Source organism: Melanotaenia boesemani, chromosome 1 (genome assembly GCF_017639745.1).
Source record: "Melanotaenia boesemani isolate fMelBoe1 chromosome 1, fMelBoe1.pri, whole genome shotgun sequence".
In the NCBI taxonomy this organism is placed as follows: Eukaryota; Metazoa; Chordata; class Actinopteri; order Atheriniformes; family Melanotaeniidae; genus Melanotaenia; species Melanotaenia boesemani.
The window spans coordinates 25,521,428-25,541,857 of NC_055682.1; the positions used below are offsets into that span (position 1 = coordinate 25,521,428).

Consider the following 20,430-nt stretch of genomic DNA (forward strand, 5'->3'; position numbering starts at 1 on the left):
TTTCTTTATCTTTTCAGCGTCACTGTACCAAAGTTTCATCTCCCTCTAATTGTTTAGATTTGTTGAGCAAGACACTTATATTTCTTATACTTTTCTTACTAGCATGTGCACACACATGAACACACACAGGAATGAAAGCACTCAGGCTGTGGAACTTTCTCTGCATCCTGTTCCTCTGTAGTGGGCTTTACAACGTTGACGTTACTGCAGGAAGACTGTCAGCCTGACTATACAAGCTGTACATTCCTCATCAACCCATAAACCACACACACACACGTTATTGACAATGGCATCCTTGCTGTCTGTGAAAATACTTCAGGCGCTAACAAGACAGCTTCATCACAGTGCAGTGACGTTTCAGGTATGTTTTTGGGATCAAATGTTGGAATGTGGTTCAGACAATGGTTCAATGTTTACATGAATGAAGTCTTAGCCACAGATCTCCCAATAAATTTAGGATAAACATTTCATTAAACTTTGGTTTTATTCAATTTGATTTAATTCAACACTTTATTTATCAATGACTTATCAGTTATTATCAAAGGAAAGCGTCAGCCAGAATGCACTGTTTATGGTGAGAAGCTAGTTAATGAAAGCATAAAACCAACAATGGTTTCAACACACGGGGTTCACAGCTTTTTGGTAGTTGCATGACGGGAGTCCTTGGGGAAAATAGGTTGGGAACCACTTGCACAGAGGATATTTTATATGTTGATGGGATTAGTGTGGTGGGTGATTTAATTTCAGAGCAAAAGCGAAAGAAAAATATATCTAAATATAATATTTCTCTCCAACAGCATTCATTGGAAACAACTAGTAGAAACACTGTATATCTTTTACAAAACATCAACTGTGGTGGCCTCACTTTGTTTTACACACAGAAGACATCTGACCGTAGAAGTTAATCCTTTCCTTTGAAATGCAATACCAGCATCAGTTTCTGTAGTTAAAACCAGAATTATGCCACAGGATACACAAAGTGTTGAGACTTTTTCCTTCCCACTGTCAAAGATAATTAACCACTGATCTGGTTTACTGTGAGTTTGTTTGTGGACTTCTTTATATTGCTCATTTTCTGTCACAGTAAAAAGTAAACTTACCGTGACAACAAGTAGAAGCTGTTGGCTTCACAAGCATCCCCACAGGATTCATTTTCAGATTAAAAGACTGACACTTTCAGGTTTAACTGGGGGAGCATAAAACTACCCTCATCACTCTGCCACCTCATAATCCTCATTTCTCTTCTTACTGCATCCTTTGGGCAAACAGGTAAATTTGATTCCTTTTGTCCTCTCATCATGTTATTCCTATCCTCTCAATTCCCTAAGTCCTCCACTCTAACCCTCGTCTTCTCTCCTTCATCTACATGGTCGAGTTATGTTCAAGGAGCAGGAGGCTGCAGCCATCTGAGAGGAGAGGAGAGGAGAGGAGAGGAGAGGAGAGGTTAGTGAAGAAGATGATCTTTTTGTGACATTTTTCATACCACAGTGGTGCTACCTCGGAGCAAGTTGGTATCTCTCTCTGTTGTGGTATGACCGACTCCTGGACTGTTTTGGAGGTTGGCTCATGTTACTGGGTCGTCCATCATTAGGATGAAATGAATTAAAATGTTGACCTCCTGTTCTGTGTCCTCCTCTACCCCATGGTCTGTCTCTATTTTCATATTCACTTCTGTCCCTCCATTCCTGTCCACGTCGATGTCCTCCTGTTGTCTCTCCTCTTCCTCTCCAGCCGTCGCAGACATTTGGAGGCAAACCTGAGAGTAAGAAACAACATTTAGGCTGATGCAAATGTGAGCTGCGCTTTCTTGGCATCAAACACACTGAAGGAAATACGGGTGGACGACAAATTAAAAAAAGAAAAGCCTAAGCATTTTAGCCCCTACATTAATCTCACCGTGAATCAATTCATAGTTGTTCATAGTTGTTTCAGATTTTTTGTCATTTTATGCTTTTCTTCAATTTATTCTTAAAAATGTAATGTATTTTATTTTATCTTTTTGCCTTTGTAAATCACCTTGAATTGCTTTTTGTATAAATAATGCTTTATATAAAAATTACCTGGGCTTAAAGTTCACAGTTTTTTTCACACTTTTATCATTGTTATTTAAGAATTTAATGGGCAAAAAACAAGAAACAGCTTCTCTCAGTTTTCTCTTGTTCCTAAAGCAGGTAGTGAGTTCTGTTTGTTTTTTTTTTTATAAAGGTTTTGTTTCTAGGATTTTTTTTAATAAATAAAGTCAAACTTTAAGGAGTTCTAGTTAACTGGGGGCTTGAGGAAAACTATTAATAAAGAATTTATTTTTGTTTAGAGTTTAAATCTGACACTTTAATGTTTACAAAAGATAAAATACTTTTTATATATGACCTCTAGGATTTGCTTCACTTGATTTCAGGTTGTAGCATGTTGCTTCCTTTACTTTGTTTATAAAGCAAGATTTTACTTTGCTGAGTTACACTGCCCTTGAATGTCCTACTAGACGTTATTCAGAGTATAGGAATACACTTTCAGGCAACCAGTAAGAGACAAATTAAGCTTTTGAACTTGTGAATTCAGCCGTCTTCAAATCTCAAACGTGCCATTCTGCAGTCCTGATTCCCTCCCTTTCAAGCACACACACTGTCAGCTTGTCTTTATAATCTAACTACAGTTATTTAAAGCTCAGCCATAAAACATGAATAAAAAAAGAAACAAATGGCATAAAGACTGGACCACACACTCGTCAAGTCTGACAAATGGCAGGAGTACAGTTTTATTAAAATGATTGCTCACAGATCTGTCATCTAACAAATTTTTAAAAAAAGAAACACAGTTAAAGAGATTATTTTAAGACTAAGCTAATGGTGTCCACTCCATTGTTCATTGTAAAAAATTACTAGCAGGAGAAACTTTCCCAAGGCCATTTAGCTGCCATTTAAATCTGTTTTAGTATGAAAAAAAACTGTAGCATGTTTTTAACTCTGACAGATGTGCAAGATTTTAAACTAGTTGCAAAGTACAGAAAATAAAACACACAAGTCCAACTTCAGAAACGAGCTGTGGCCACTTTGTCTAAATCAGGCCACCATACACAGTCTGAGCTTTGAAGTATGTGCCATGTGTTAGTGTATGACGTGTTAGTAACAAGACAAATCACCTACTATTTTTTAAGGTCAGCTTTTATCTGGTATTTCATTTGGAAAAGAGGACAAATTCAAACAATAAAGGGAAACTGGAGATTTTTTCTGCATAGTTGCAGGACGTGTTAATAAAATTAAACTTTGCTTATCAGTATAAATCATTATCACTGCTCTCCTCCAGAAGATCATGTACTCTACAACAGATATAAGCCAGTCTGAATATGAGGATGTTTTTCTTTCTGTTTTTGTCCTTTTGGATAGAAATAAAGTAAAGAGATGTGGGAGAGCAGTTATACTGGATTCTCTGCTGGAGTGTAATTGCAAGGGCAGGCGGCAGAGGAGATATTTGCTGAGGAGACTAAACATCAGGCCTGATTCCAAACAAAAACCAAACCGGGCCCTCAAAGATACCACATAGCGCCACTACTATTCTCACGCACACACACATGCTTTATTTCTCCACAGCTCTCTAGTAATGATTGGTGTCTGCGTCTGACAGAAATGAAGCACTGAGGTATAAGGAGTGTGTATTCTTCATCTATAAAACCAGAAACATCCTCAGGAGACCGACATCACTTTTGACAGATAAAAAGCAGACAGTTCAGCACAAATCGGAGACTCTGCACCAACATGGCAAGCAAAGAAAAAGGTTTATAAGTCTCAGTGATTAATAGAAATCATGGGTTCACATTTCATAAGCTACTGCTGCATCATCATTATCTGACTGACCGCTGAGCAGGACAAAGCCTAAAGACTGCAATGAAACTATGGCGTGGACAGGCCACATTAATACAAACCTGCAAGTATGTGAGAAAATAATTGCAGATTAATGTGAGACAATCTGAAAAATTGTTTAGAGAGTGAAACAATTGGAAGCGTAAGGAAAACAACTACAAATACATAAGAATAACACAGAGAGGATAGTGGAAAAATAGGAGTACAAAGAGTGAAGGAGAGAGGAACAACTGAGAGGAAGGGGAGCAGAAAGAGGGGAGGGAGTGAATAGACGAGTCTGTAATCAGTTAGTCTTGTTGTGTGTCTTAAAATAGAGCTATCCCAGCCTATAAACAGAAACCTACTATTACTGCTGCACTGACAAAGCAAGTCTCCATCCGAGCATGCATATAAGCGTGTGTGTGCCCACACACACGGTGGTATGCATTAAGGCCGCAGTACACATGGACCTCATTACAGCATGGCCCTCTGGGTAATGTGGTTCTTTAAGGGACCAAAAGGACTACATTCATAGATCAACTGACAGATATAAGTGATGTGTCTCCGTCTGGCTCTAGAAATGTTTTCATGTGTGTTGCTACCACTGGAGGCCTCTTTAGTTCTCTGTGCGAGAGACGCTCTTAAGCTCACAATATAGAAATGAAACAAGTCAAGTACTTTAAATAATAGCAACACTAAGGAACCTCTTCTGCAATTTTGTTTTGGTCCTTTATTTTTTTCTTCTTCTTACCATTTTATAGGATAGTTAACGGGTACAGACAGGAAACCAAGCAAGAGAAATCAGGGTTTGACAACAGATTTGCACAAGGACATTGTGGGGTTTATTTTTGTTTGTTTTTTTCCACTTTTTGGTATGAACCTTAACCACAAGATTACCAGGAGATCCTAAAAACAGCATAATGTTTTTTAATTCATGACCAAGTTTTCCCCTCACTTACCATCCATAAAGGTTTTCAAGATCAAAAGCCTTTTTTTAAGAGTCCAGTGTATTTATACGACATGAAAACAACAGAGAACAAACTTTCAGAGTGAATAATGAAGACAGAAGTAACATAAAATGTATCAAACCATCAAACTCATTATATTTTAAATTAATATTACGCAAAAAAAGAATCTGTTTGATGTATTTTATGAATAATATCAATTTTCCAGCATTGATTCTGTTGTTTACAATACTTGACTTCTAATACTTTTGTCGCTAACACAAGGTCTGGAGAACATGTGGCAGTCAGTATTTTTTTTTTTTTTTTTACTACAAGTTTCTGACCACTTTGTGACACATAACTGAGAAGTTTTTAAACAATGACCTGATCAGAACTATTACTTTTCACTTTTCAGTGTAACATCATGTATCCATCCATCCACTGTTTATACCCACTTATTCCAGTGCCAGGTGATGAGGGGGCTGGAGCCTATCCCAGCTGCTACAAAGCGAGAGGCAGGGTGCACCCTGGACAGGTTGCCAGTCCAGTGCAGCACAATGTATATACACAAATCTGACTACATAAACATTATTGTCAACGACAGATTTTTTTCCCTCCCTAAAAATTTTAATCCAGAATTAGCTGAGCTTCATTTTCCCCAAAAAATAGTATCTTAACATACCAAAATACATCTTATTTACAGCATATGAAGAGACACACAGGTATGGATGTCTCACCTGAGTGTGCGTCTCTGTATCTAACTTCAGGGGTGGTTTTAGGCAGTGGGGTCTGAGGTCTGGACTGCAGGACTCTGCCTCTTTTTGAGCAGGTTTCTACAAGTTTGTCCTTCAGTTGAAGAAAGTGAGACAGGCAGGAGGGCTACAAACAAAAGACAGGAAAATATAGAATACACTTGCACTCCCCTTAGACATGACTAAACACACACAAATGTCCAAAAAATAGGTGCCTTTTTCTCTCTTGACAAAAATTAGATACAAATCCCCCAATTATTCTCCTGTTTTTACTTACATTACTGTCCAGCAGCTCAGTTTTCTCCACACCCCTGTGTGCCAGCAGGTACTTTGAGTGGAAAAACCGTCCATCAAAGCTGTGCCACGGCATCAGGGCCGAAAAGGTCAACGGGCAGCCGCTGGCGATGTTAGCACCTAGCAGGTGGCTCAGTCCTCGGACATACAGACATCCAAGCTGTACGGCCCGACTAGAAAGCAGAGGCAGCTGGAAACAAAAAGTAAGTCTGGTTTCACATTTTAGTGATATCTTTATCATGATGTGTAACACAAGTTGTATTTTTGACACCGTATTTTCAGATAGGTGGTTGGGCAGAAATACAGGTCCCATGTCTGTCAACATATAGGCATTCAATTTTAAACATTTTTAGGGGAACTTTTAATAATCAAAGCTAAATAGACATCTTTCAAGACCAGTATTGACCAAAACAGTTCTTCAAAAACGCAACTCACACAAATAATTCATGCAAACTTTTCTTTCCCTAATTAATGTTGAGCACTGCATACAGTTGAATAAAAATCACAAAAAGTGGGCAATGGACAAATCAATGAATATCCTCCTTAAAATATTAATATATACTTCATGCTTTTTTAATGTTTAAAGACAAATGTGTTTATGGAAAAGCTTTCTGATCACAACTGTCTATGGATGCAACAAAAATGAAATTCTGTGCTGAAACTGACGCTGATGCTGGAGATAATAATTTGCCTATTGGCCAATCACTAGCGATTTTGTAACTGATTTTCCCTTTAATGCTAGGAAAACAACAAAAGATTTATTATTAAAAGGAACTGAACATTTTCATTAACATTTCAGCCCTCCATCCCACCATCATTAAATGAGCTTAAATTATTTTATCCAAATGTGTAAAAAAATATTTTTTTATTATAACCTTTAAATTATACTTATTCTGTAATAAATAAATAAACACATAACTGCTTCTAATGACTCTTGAGCTAATTAAATCAAAGCTAACCAAAAGTTTGTTTGTTTATTTATTTATTTATTTTTGTGCCCAATAAAATGAACTTTTAAATCTTTTCAGTTCGAGGCCAAAGTCAATAAGACAACCAGAGCACAAGTTTTTCTGTTTGCTGGTAATATATATAGTAGCATGTTTACCCTCAGTGCTTTGAGGATTCAAAGATAAACACAGCACTGGACTGAAATCAACCAACTACTGTTACAGTCAAGCCTGTTAGCTTCGGCAATTTGTTCTGATGAGATTTTATTGTTTTTCACAACTTTCAGAGATCATTTGAACAGTTCAGGTCAAACAACAAAACAGAGTAAACTGCCAGTGTTATTCCAGAAAGGGAAAAAAAATCTATACATTTTTTTTTCAATCTGTGGGTTATTTTGCCCTGAGTCTCCACCGGATATGCTACAGCCAATAAAGCTGTGTTTTTGTCAAGAAAAATTTATCTGTGCCCACTCGTGCAGCAGTGTGTGCACTCAACTACTACATTTCCCTCAATGCTGATAATAGCAGCAGCCGGTAAATACTTGTGACTTCAGCAGAATCATTCGACACGGGATTGAATGCTTATTAAACACTGTGCCACTACACTAAAAAGTTAGATAGTAGCAGGTCTAATAGTCAGCATAAAAAGGACTTTAGTGCTTAAAAGCAAAGCACAATGCAGGTTTATGCTACTTATAGTAGAGGGACACTGTAAGGGGACAGTTTAATAAGTTCACTATAAACCTCATGAGGAAAGAGTATAGTTTACATATATAGATGGCATGAACATGTTTTTCCTATTTAGATCATGGTGTTGATAATGCTAGTAATGGTAGGTGGAGTTGGTGCCTCGAGGCCATCAAACCACAAATTCTCCACAAGCAAATAAAAAATCCATCACGTCAATGTTTACAGTAAACTTTCAACTCAAGGGTGTGTTGTGCTTATGTTAAACATTTACAGATTTTAAAACATTTTTAATGATGGTTTTAAAATGTGGTCAACAGGTTATATTTGTAGCCAGGAAAAGCCCAAGCCAAGCAGTGCTAAGATGAAGCCTATTCTTCAATAACTTGGGTTGCTGTTATAGTTTAAATGCAGCAGTGAGTTGTGGTTATGTTAAATATTCACAAGCTTTTATGTTTTTTTTTAAACATAACATGTAATTATACTTATAAATATGGCCTTAAATCAGACTATCTGAGCCCAAAAGATTCAGGTCAATATCACAGCTGAAGCACAAATGTAATGTTTTCATTTTATTATGGTGGGAGTAAGTTTTGAGCTCAGGTTTAAAAAAAAAACAAAAAAACAAAACATATCACATAGTGGTCACTTTAAAGTCCATGCTTACCTCAGTTTTCTCTTCAAGTAATGTCAAATTTGTAAACTGGCTCACTAGTAATTATCTGAGCTTTGAATCACGTAGAACTGTCCTGCTCAGTATCTGCTGTAGCACTGATGTGTCACTGAACCATTCATCTTAGACTGCTTTCCAAAATCATGACATTCCTATAAATAATGGAATATTAAACAAAACTGCAGTAGTGACTGAAGAACTAACCCCAACATCAATCTACACACCCCTCTGATATCCTCCTGTGCTGCAGCATCTCTAACAGCCATCTGTTTTTTCAATGTGCTAAAGTGCCACCACCCACAACAAATTCCAAAACTTCTTCCTCACATTTGCTAAAATAATCAGTGTTTCCCAACCTCAATTTGCACAATCGTATCTTCTAAACTCTGACACATAAATCACACAACTAAGGCCACCCACTGCAATGTTACTTCACTCTGCTTCCTGTCCTCACAGCCAGAAAACACAGAGAAATTTCTTGATTGGTCCATTTGTGTGTCCATCTTTTTTCAAAAATATTGGGACGATTGTCTATAGTGATGAAGTTTCTTTGCACCAAGTTTAATTTTAAAGCTCTGTAACACTATGTTACTTGTGATAGATTTTCTAAAGAATTATACACTCATTCACTTATTGAATACTGAGGAAAAATATGTTAAAAAATAGAAGAAAAACTTCAGTAAACAAATAAACAATGGACTAAAAACTATTCAAATTACTTTAAAAAGATTATATCTAATCTCTTGTGATGACAGATTAGCAAGATGCTACTGAGGAAAAAAGAAAGAAGTAACGGGGGAGATAATAAAGCCTAAGAGATGAAGCTGGAAACAAGCTGACTGTAATGACAGCAGTCAGTAACAGCATGCAGATGTTCTCCCTGTGTGTGTCTGCTCTCACCTGTCCTCTGGCAAGAAGCACTGATAACAGTGATTACGTGTGCGCACACGCACACACACACACACACACACACACACACACACAGTCCTGCCTGCCACCTGCTTCCAGTCAAACACAGCTTCACCTTCTGAAAACAATGGCCCACTGGACGGACACACAAAGACCTGAAGGTGCACACAAACACACAGACACAAACCCAGAGAAAAAAGAGACGAAGAATAATGTGAGGAAAACAGAAAATGAGCAAGTGGTTGGATACTAACAGAGAACATGAGAACACACAAAAGGCCTGAGACAAAGACAGACGTGTGTTTGTGTGTGTGTGTGTGTGTGTGGTGTAAATAACTCCATGTGGTGAGCGTCAGCCAGGACAGACAGGCGACTGTCTCATGTTCTCCCTGTCACACACACAAAGACGCTTACACCCTGACCCACACACACTCCAAAATCACAATCTCATTGTGAGGAATACTGGAAAAAAAAACTTTTACTATCAAAGCCTACCCAAAACCCCTTTTTCCTTAACATGCAAGCAAATAAGTGGTGTGAGTCAGTGGAACACTTACACTCTTCTAATGAATAATGTTTTGATAAAATCTTAAGTTTTTTGTCTGACATGCTGTGTAAAGAAAGCAAATTTTCCATTTGTGCTGTGTGTTGATCTAAACGCTCCTGTTGTGTGAACCTGCAAAAATATTGCACACACACACTAACAGTACTTTACCGTTTGTCCATCTACACCTCACTGCACATGCACAAAATGCGGCATGTGTGTGTGTGTTTAATCCATACATTAGTCAGTCAGTTAAAGCCCCTCCTGCAGCTCTGAGTCTCTTCTAGACAGCATATAAACGCCCAGCCCTAATTATTGTGTAGAAAACAGACAAGCAGCAAAAATACAAATTACTTGACATAAGTATGGTAATTAAGCAGTAAAAATAAACGGGGCTGCAAAAAGGGAGCAAACACAACGGCTGTTTTCCCAGAAAATGAAAAAGCACAGCTGACTCTCCGACGTTTGAATCAGAGATCTCACAGGTCACATGAGCCGAGTTCTTATTGGCTTGTTGACTTTAGAGTTCTGAGTTCATGATTATTTTATGAATTAACTGATGATTTATTAAGCCATCGGTTGATTTAGGAAATAATGTTAACGTAAACACGTACCACTCCAGTCCTTTTGTCATCATTACTGAGAAGTGTTTCATTTTCTTCCAAGTTGTGAAGGTGGGTTGACATAAAGCAGAAAATGACCCCAGTAATCATTTATTTCAACTGATCATTTGGCTCAAACATAATAAATCACTTCACACCTTTATCTGGAAATAACTGCAAGAAAAAAGCAAAAAAAAAAAAAAAAATGATAAAGAGAATATTAAAAAATGTGCACTTTTTACTTAATGTTGACTATCTTGTTTCAATAATCTATATAACATTACAGTTTGCCATAACCGTTTCTTTTTTATATAATCTGTTCTATGATTTCTTGGAAAAAATTGCCAATCAGAAGCTTATTTATGTCTCTTCCCTTGATTTTCCAGTAATGGAACCTTTTTTTGAGCTGTTTACCAAAAGAGGATTTTGTGTACTATAAATACCAGCAAGCATTGTCTGTTTGAAACAGAGAGCACAGCAAAGTTTGTGACAAAAGTTGCGGCTAAAAATCAAGACTTTTTTCTTTCTTTCTTTTTCAGTATCACATAAAAATGAAAAACATTGTATGTGTAGGGGGGGGCTGTGTCTGACCTCGATTTGCTGAAGCTCCTGTGAGGATTTCAGTCTCAGACACACAGCCTGACTCAGGTAAGCATCCACATCCTCTTGAGACAAACTCTGTACCTGAAAAAAATACACAAAAACACACAGAGAGGACACTATATGGTTTGCCAGTTCAATCACATCCCAGTTTGTATTCTGTGTGGGTCTGTTTGTTTGGTCTGCCTGCTGTCCAAGAATTCAGCAGAGAAAGAAACAATGCTGCCCAGTTATGTGTACAAAACAAACAAACCCTGAAGTTATTTAAATAGAAGAGTGAGCGGGGAATGTGAAAGCAGCACTGATCAGACAACAGTTACTATTGTGTGTCAGGCTGGCTGCTCATCTCTGATTATCTACTTGTCTAACGGTTTGTCTAACAAGCTGCACTCATGTCTGTCTGTTGGCCCTTCATCCATTTAAATCCGTGGCTGTCAGTCACAGTCTCTGTTTGACGAAAATCAGGGTCTGTCTGGAATCCTGCCCATCCTTCACCTCAGTCTGTTTAGGCCACAACAGTCACGAAATAAGAAAGGTTAAAAAACTTACAATGAAACCCCTGAAGGTCAGACCAAACTTTTGATGGCTGAGTGATGCAGTTATTTATTAACTTTTCACTGTGACTGAGACAAAGTTAAAGAAGTATAAGGCCAAGTTAGACACTTTAAAGATAAAAAATTTTATAGGCATCAGAATAAAAAGTGATAAACAGAAGATTACACGTTTACATGTTTTATTTAATTCTGGATGATTAACTGAAGACCACACCGGATACCAGTTTAGAGCCATTAAAATCTGACTGCGGCAAAGTTGAAAAATTAAACTGCTGTTTATCTTTTGTTTAGCTTCTGTTTTGTGACGCAGGGACCTATCTCCAGGTGGTGTGATTTTGTGATCTGATTTGTTAAAGAAAAAAACAGATGACGTTGGTGTAAAATACACAAATCTCTGCTTCTTTTGCACGCTTTGAAGAGTGGTTATAAGGTATTGCAACAGGATCACAAACGACTCAGGTGTGTGTATAGTTTAACATTTACAATGGCAATGACATAAGGGTGCTGGTGAATGAAGAACTGTCTCTTAAAATATTCAGATCCTTTCTATGTTTATCAGACTTACTGTTGACGCAAGAGCTGAAGAAACAAAGATCAGCATCTGAAGCCCAACTGGGCTCTCTTTGGGTGATAATGGGAACCATCAACCAATGGAAAACCGGCACAGAGAAAAACGTCAACAAGCCATGTTTAATTTCACATCACATGTTGACAAAAGAGCACAATAATTGTTGTGTATGTGTTTTAGATGTAAACCCAAATCAAAAAGTTGACGTGTGTGTTTAATTGTCACCAAATAAATTTGGGCTTTCATTTTCTGTTTACACAAATCACACGGTGTAGATTTACCACCCATTCATCAACAGCAGAACTTACTCATTGGAGCCTATGTCAAACATGCAGCCTGTCTGGTCAACAGTAAAACAAACATATTAATCACGGTGGAGATGTCACTACTTTTAAAGTGAATATCGTTAATGACGTTTGCATGGTTTTTACCAATCGAGCACAAAACAGCACTTAATAAAGGAGGATAGATGATGTCACCTGTATTTTAAAGTAAAATAAACTTGAACTGCATTTTTCATTTGTGATTAATTAATATGATTCTTATAACTTAAAAGGGAATTAGCTTAAAATTTAAATGATCTGACATACTCATCTTGTTTCTCTTTTTGCTGGTGGATTATGTGCTGCTGTACTAATGTTTTACACTTTTTTCCAAGGATCAGTGTTTGTTTTTAACTACCCTAAAACTATCAGGATTAGCAGGATGACGCTACCTGGAGGACTATGTACGTGACCAGGCAGAGAGCAGCCAGGAGAGAGTCTTCAATTTCCCCATACAACTCAGAGTACTCAAGGCAGTCAAAGATTGAAAGGAAGGCTGTCAGGCGAAGAGCAGAAACTTCTGGACCAGTGCTAAACCATAATAAGTCCAGACTGGGTTGAGGACCTACAAATTCAGAAAGAAGAAGATATTCTTGAATAGGGTCAAAATCACTGCTTAAAAGATCAAGACATACTTGATGTATTTTAGGCATAAACAGAGGCAGCTTTTCAAAGTTATTCAAGAAGTCAAAGAAGTAAATAATGCCTCAGTTTTTAAGTATATATAATATGCAAGTATAAAAACAGATACACTACATGGGAGATTGACCGGGACAGGATAGACCATGTCAGGTTCTTTCAAAGAGTTTCCAGGGAAGACAAACCACTCTTTGATTGCTGGGAGATCCACATTGGTGTCTGAAAACAAACAGTTCATTTTAATTAAACCGATTTAAACGCCAGGCATGCAAGATACAAAAAATATGTTTTAATTTATTTTCAACTACACACTCAGACATTTGTGGATGTTTACAACAAAAGTCTGCAAGGTTGGCAACATCAAAGCTTCTCCTTTGCAAATATGCATGTATTCAAAGGAACAAGTATTTTTTATGCTACCAGACCACATGTATATATACATGTGTGCTTAGGCCTTCATTTGTGTGTGAGCATAAACCACCCTGAGTTTTTGCTGTCTTACCATTTTGCCCAAGCAGCAGCAACAGACCATAGATGCGTTGTCTACAGCACTTGTAGACGAGGGCCTGAGGCAGCAACTCCGTGTCCACCTCATCCTCCATAGAGTTGCTACATTCAGTGACTCCAACACACACAACACTGTAAACCATGAAACCCTCTGCTGCTACATGCTTCTCTCTACATGCCTGTGGAAAACCACACAGTAAAAAATATTTAGCTATTCTGGTATTTGGTACATTGAAAACTGTAGGGAGACTTACAGCTTAAATACATGTTAAGAATCATAACATACCTTTAAAATTTCTGGACTAACATATTTCTCAAAAGCAAATGGGAGTGAAGAAATGTCGAACAACTCAAAGCCTTTGTCTTCAGGTAGTAAATAGGAGTAAATCCCCTTTTTCAGTAGCTCCCTCTGAGAGGCTGACACATTCAGATATTCTGGGACAAGTTCATTTTCCTCTTCCTCTCTGCTATGGAAAGAGCTCACAAGCTGAGCTACTGCTTGCACCATCTGGCCCTGATGAGCCCCAGAACGTGGTGGTGGGTTGTTTCTCCTGTTAATAGTAAAATACATTACATAAACTATGTTGGCTCACTTTCTAATACCTTAAAAAGATTTGTGTTTTTCTCTGTAGACAGTCTACCATACTGTTAGTCTTAGAAAATCACAAACATACTAATGATCTCACTGTGCTGTTAAAAAGAAGAAAGACTAATGGTTTCTGATTTGAGCTGTCACCATCTGTCAGACAACCAACTTTCTTTGTTTGCACATAATTATTCAATATAGCTGAGCAAAGATGTCATTCACATAAAGACTGAAAACTCCAGTTCATACCTGTATGTTGCCATGGCACCGCTCCTGATGTGCTGCATCTGCTCCTCTGACACCACATCATTACCTAGGAGACATGCCAGCAGTGGTAGCTGGGTAACAGCCACTCCAATGGTTCTGCATAGCCTCTGCCGGTCATACATGACGGTGGTGAGGCTGTTTAGTCGCAGCTTTGCCACAGACAAGTATGGGGCACTTAAAAGATTAAATAAAACTGCATGTTAAGATCAGACAATTTATTCACACTTCACGTAACTTATCATTACCATAAAGTCCAGCGCAGCAGTTTAAGTTATACCCTTCACTCTGTAATCATTAACTTTAACACTTTTAAAATCTAAGTACAACAACATAATCATTTTTGCAAACCTGTCATATATGATGAAATCTGAGTCCTGTCCCAGAATGCCCATACATCCATGCTGACGAGCATAGCTGGCAATCTCATAGTCCGCCTCCCGCACTGAGCAAAACACTTCCTGACCTAAAGACCTGTAAACAATATTAATTCTGGTCAAACTTCCTGTTTTATATAAATGATCATGTATACGATTATTGAGCATAATATTTTCTATGTAATACCAAATGTATCACAATTAGTTTTTGGAAATGCTGACCTGAGAGCTAAGGGTGTGAATGTTGCCAGAGCAGAAGGCAGACAAACAAGCTCTTTACCAGGCTGCTCTCCATGTAGCTTGATGTGGTTAAATACTTTTGAAATCTCCCCATTTACTCTGCGTCTTCTCTTTATCTGCAGAACAGAGAAGTTCTTATAGAAGTTAAAAACTGTGTTATTTACAAAACAAGCCCAATGGGCATCATTAAAGTCCAGTGGTTTTTGAAACAGCATCTTACTTATGATTTGTACTATCTGAGCAGGAAACTAATTAGTTAACCTGTTTCTGAGACTATCAAGAGGACTCCTCCTACTGCAGGTGAAACACAACTAGTCACAGCAACCTGATTAGCATCTGTGCTCACCCACTCTTGTCTCTTCTGATCTTCCACGACTCCATCAAAGAAAAAGATAAGTCTGATTCCTGCAGAGGTAAATGCTTCCACCCAACTCTTCAGAACATCAACATATTCCTTCCACTGGCCCCCGCACACCCAGTCCTTACATGAATACCAGTAGAACAGGCAGGCCATACCATCCACAACAAGTGTGGGATCTGCAAAAGAGTTAAATGGAAATATAACAATCTGAAGCAACAAATGAGTTGTTGTACCTCTCAAGCCTCTAAATGTAACATTTGCATTGCAGGGCAAAGCCAATTATTTACAATTAACACAGAAATTTTGACTTCTCAAATTATTTTAATGAATGTTTCTTGCTTCTCCAGAGACTAAAAAGTAAAAAGATTCACTAAAAAGTTAAAATAATAATAATAATAATAAAAGAAAAAAAAATATATATAGTACCGTGTTTACATTTACTGTTAAGACTAGCAGGAAAAGTATATGAAATAAATAAATAAATAAAATACAGACAACCACAAAAGCACACATACACAAACACACAAAGACAAGTGACAGTATGACGGCTTGTTTACAAGGTAGTGTTTAGTATGAGCAGACAAAAAGTGTTTATGTTAGCTTAGCTTATTGCTTAATTGTGACTAGTTATATCAAATGTGACTATATTTTCAAGAAAGTGTTTACCATTAATGTTTTTACACATATTTGTCACATGATTTGCAATATTATCATTGGCCCATTTGTTTGTTTTAGTTTAATTGTTTTTTTTATATTAATAGCACCACAAATAAGGTCAAATTATTCTATTAGTACAAGAATGATGTGGAGTATGTACCTACGTTTATCATGCTGATGTGTAGTGAGTGTTTATTTGGGTTTAAAGAGGATTTTGTTTTATGTACCATAGTCATCCTCATTCTGCTATTCCCTTCGTTTGATATTTTCTTTTAATTCTGCATGTTCTGATATTTTTGTGGTATTTTAGACTTTTGGATTTCTTTAACACCTATGAACACTGTAACTGCGAAGTCCAAAGAGATAAGATAACAAATTGCGCTGACTTTGATAGTGATTGATTGTGTATCTGAACTTCTTGACACATCTAATGTCACACGGCACTGAAAGAAAAAAAAAATCAAGTGGTAATTTCACCTGTGGCTGAGCAGCCTTTCTGGTTGTTGGCAATATGCTGTCTGGCCATCTCTCTCAAGTTCACGATCACACAAACGTCCGGACAGCAGCGGTCCATAAAATACTGAAGACCTTTTACACCCATTCCTACTGAGAAGAAACAGTAAGTAAAAAAATAAATAAATAAGATAAATAAATAAAAAAACACTCGAGTATTTCAGGTAATTGATGAAAGGTATGTGGGTTCAGTGGACACAAAGTGCAAAGTCATGTTTTCGGAAAACAAAACGGGTTGGTCTGTTTTATATCATTAATGCAGAAAGACAAGGGACAGTATGACGGCTTATTTGCAAAGCAGTGTTCAGTATGAGCAGACATAAACTGTTAATGTTAGCTTAGCTAGTAGCCACTAGCAATAGATCACAATTACGTTTTCTATTTTTATCCTTACAAACAACTTACATACTACTGTGATATATCTGAAAATAATATAATCTCTGGCATAGCTTCAAATTGCAGAAACTTACTTTAAATGCTCGGACAGTATTTGTCTGTGATTTTTACTTAACGTAAATTCAAATAACTTCCGTAATCTGCGCGTGACGTCATCGCGTTGCAAAACAAAGCACACGTGCTCGGCGCATGTAAGTTAAGAGTTTTGTGAGATGAGTTGGGAGCCAAATCAGAGGTTAAACAAAACGCAGAGCAACCTGTGTTATGGGTCATCACCGTAGCTTTAACTTTACATACAAAATCTAACTTTTCATGAACAATAACAAACTATTGTGTTTTTATTGGGCAGTCCTCAAGTAAACTCTTTAGGCAAGAAAAGCAGAGGGTCTAATTACTCTCTGAGAGAATGGGGGCTCTTCTCAGAAGTCACAAGATATTAAGTCCACCTTCTCAACACAAAGCACCCCCTTCCCTCAACTCTATTGTCTGCACAGAGCAGTAATAAAGGAAGGGACATATGCTGGTTGTCAGTCCAGCTGTCAGCATCTGTTGTTTCTCAGCCAGATGCTCTGTGGACTGGGAGGACAATCCTCCCAAACAACTTCTTCAGAGCAGGGGGAGTCATGCTGTTAATCTTTCCAGCATGATTTTTAGCCATCAATGAAACAGTTGTATTTTTTAACTAAAATTAAATTTTATTGTATTTAAAATCAATGGATAAGAATCACTTTGCAATAATTTATTGTTGTTATTATTATTATTATTATCATAAATAAAAGAATATTCCTGGCCGTGTGCAGATGTTGCAAGGGCAGCTGCTCCAACAATCTGCTATTACATAAACATAAATTCTTCTCAGTTCTGAGAGGTATGTATTTGATTGGACAAAGGCTGTAGCTACGTAATTTGTTTTTGCCCAAACAGACTTTAGCTAATGTTTATTGACCATTTTCGATTCATCTACAGATTTACCCAATACGATTATTTATTCTTTCATGTGTAAAATTGTACAGATTTGTCAACTATGATATAGGAGGAAAAAAAAGTTTATATCTGAAAAGCTGTAAGCCTTGGAGAGTTTTTTTTTTTTTTTTAAAGTTACAAACTAAGGTTAAAGACTCTGTTAAAAAAAATCAGTCAATCTAACTGTTTATTTTTTATTTCATCTAGACAGCTGCATAAAATAGAGCAACTAACACCATCTATCTAGTTGAGCAGTTTCCACATGTTTGTATCACACAGGAAAAACACACATGCGAGTTATATCTGAATTAGTATGCATATGCACTTGTATATTCATACTCCAATGCACTAACTCAGCATTCAACCCTGAGAGAGGGTCTTTCCCTCTATAATCCTACATCCCATTCTCAGCTCTAAGCATTTAGGTTTGTTGCTTTTTCACGTTAGATCTTTTCAACTTCCTCCTCCTCCTATGCTGACCCTTCCTTCTTCTCTTCAATCCTCTCCGAGTCCCTCCTCCCTATTGCCTTCCATCATCACCCCCTCCTGACCAAAGCTTGACTCAGGAGAAACAGAGGCAGATGTTCCAGGAGCACACGACTACCCACAGCCCCACCCCACCCCCAGCACCTCCCATTTGTACTGGATCAGCAGTTAACCCCCGGAAAGAATTGACCATACAAGCACACACACACACTCATACAAAGAACACCGCTGCCCAAATCTGTAAGAGCTCAACAGTTGTCCAACTGAATGAGCAGCTAACACACACACATACACACACCATGCGCTGTCCACATCGCCTCAGGTTCTCTGATAGTAGCCACCCCAGGGTCAGGCCTGGTGTCAGCGTCCAGGGCCCAGGGTCTCTGTGGGCAGCTGGCTTGGCTAATCCTGTTGCTGGAGACCACTGTTTCTCAAACTAAAGGCCAAGGACCCCTGGAGGGCCATAGGGCAAGGACCTCAGGGAGCTGCTAATGTGTGATTTGTCCAAAATTCAGAGGTTTTTGCATGTTTGCTTGCTTGTTTTAAGTCTATATCAAACATTTAATGTCCCAGTGAAGTAATATGTAAACATCAGTGTCACGTGTGAATCTAAAAGCTATGTCATCATTTCAAGACAGATAAATAAGATGCAGATTCATTGCTATTGGCAAGTGTGGATTTAAATAGCACAAACTAATTTGCGTCCTTCTTGAAAATAAGTAAAAGAATAAATGAATACACATTAATATTCAAGGATGCATATAACACATTACCATTCTTTGTAATGATAATGCAAGGAAAAGAAATTATTAATCGAAATTATTACCATTTTCTATTCTTGCTTTTTCTAATTAAATTACGTAGGTGTTGATCAACTGATTGTCTGTCTGACTACAAGTGTGAAACACAAAGATAAAGATAAAAAAGATATTTACGTAACACCAAAACTATAAACGTCTCATTTCCAAAGGCAAAATGAAATTAAAAAAAAAAAAAAAAAGAAAAGAAAGCCAGACACTTTTATGACAGACTGCATCTGTAGTTATGATTTATGTTATTACAAGTTCGACATACACTGATTAAAAGTTGTCACACACCTAGGCTAACAGGTGGCGTCAAAAGTTGCTACACTGGTGACTGTAGATGGAGGACTGCTTTAGTTCTTTGTGGATCCAACAGGATGAGGTACATCTCAAGTTTCTGACCTGATCACAGAGCCGTTGTTGCTGGGGGAGACTTATCCATCAAGCCACATCACTCTCCCTTTATCATTATAATCAGCCAAGGAAAAATCCTCCCTCAGCACCTGTCTGTCTGTCTGTCTGTCTATCTGTCTATCTATCTATCTATCTATCTATCTATCTATCTATCTATCTATCTATCTATCTATCTATCTATCTATATGCAGTGACTCAGACCTGTGACCCACATAGTCAGACATGAAGTGAAACCAGTATTCTAGCTGTGTATGTTTTAACATTTGCTTATGGTTAAACTGCAAAATCCACAGTCCTTTTGAACTAGGATTTCAACTGACCAGGGTAAAGGCTGTCATGCTGGGCAGAATAGTGTGTATGTGCGTGCATGTATGTATGTGAGTGTAACTGGTGTGATGGCGATGATGTGGAGGTTCCCACGATGGCCATCCATCCATTTCTTGGCACACACACACACACAGGCCATATGGCCATCTCATACCCCTTGCATGCCACCACTGTGAGTTGGCTCTGGAAGCAACTAGTAGTTTCCCTTACAGAGACATTTGGCTTTCCTCAGTTGGAGGATAGACCAAGAAATGAAGGAGACAGGGGAATGACAGAGGGATGAGAGTGACTGAGAGGAACGGGCAACAGGTACAACGGAAAATTAATGAGACTGTATGGAGCGATAGAGATGAGAGAAGCCATTTGGTGGTTGGTTAGTGTTGTGGTGTTTGGTGAGCAGATGGCCGGGGCTCGAGAAGGGGCGTGTCTTGTCCTCGCGACCCTTCACAAATCACACGGTTCTCCCCTGAGGGGCTCGCGACTTGCCGTTCAATGGGAATCAATGGGAATTACTTCACTAGAGAAAGGGATGAATGGGCGGCGGGGCGTGAGACCTCTTCCTTTGTTGTTTCCCTGCGTGTCACAGAGCTCTCAGTTGCCCGCGTGCGCACGCACACACACACGTACGCACACTGACAAACAAGTGCGCGCACGCACGCAGTTACAC

At 38.1% G+C, this 20,430-nt stretch overlaps 2 protein-coding genes across 3 annotated transcripts in view; one reads left to right on the plus strand and one right to left on the minus strand.

The window, feature by feature from the left end:
- On the minus strand, positions 1 to 16,933 carry fam120b (family with sequence similarity 120B). Of its 2 annotated transcripts, none has more exons than XM_041987347.1 (15): positions 16,845 to 16,933; positions 16,339 to 16,464; positions 15,190 to 15,380; positions 14,826 to 14,959; positions 14,578 to 14,700; positions 14,212 to 14,403; positions 13,663 to 13,927; positions 13,372 to 13,555; positions 12,987 to 13,088; positions 12,623 to 12,795; positions 10,777 to 10,869; positions 5,807 to 6,013; positions 5,515 to 5,656; positions 1,498 to 1,756; positions 1 to 1,406 (listed from the first exon to the last, which is right to left on the minus strand). In XM_041987347.1, the coding sequence occupies exons 2-15, from the start codon at positions 16,460 to 16,462 to the stop codon at positions 1,382 to 1,384; spliced, it is 2,214 nt and encodes a 737-aa protein (XP_041843281.1). In that variant the 5' UTR covers positions 16,463 to 16,464; positions 16,845 to 16,933; the 3' UTR covers positions 1 to 1,381. The 2 variants fall into 2 exon arrangements, with proteins under 2 accessions (XP_041843281.1, XP_041843272.1); XM_041987338.1 differs by having other exon boundaries at positions 16,339 to 16,467; positions 16,845 to 16,925.
- The window catches only part of dld (deltaD), a 15,236-nt gene continuing 11,211 nt past the window's right edge, over positions 16,406 to 20,430 (plus strand). Inside the window, exon 1 of the mRNA XM_041987324.1 lies at positions 16,406 to 16,480. The gene's annotated coding sequence lies outside the window, so the exon portion shown is untranslated. The remainder of the gene's footprint in view (positions 16,481 to 20,430) is intronic.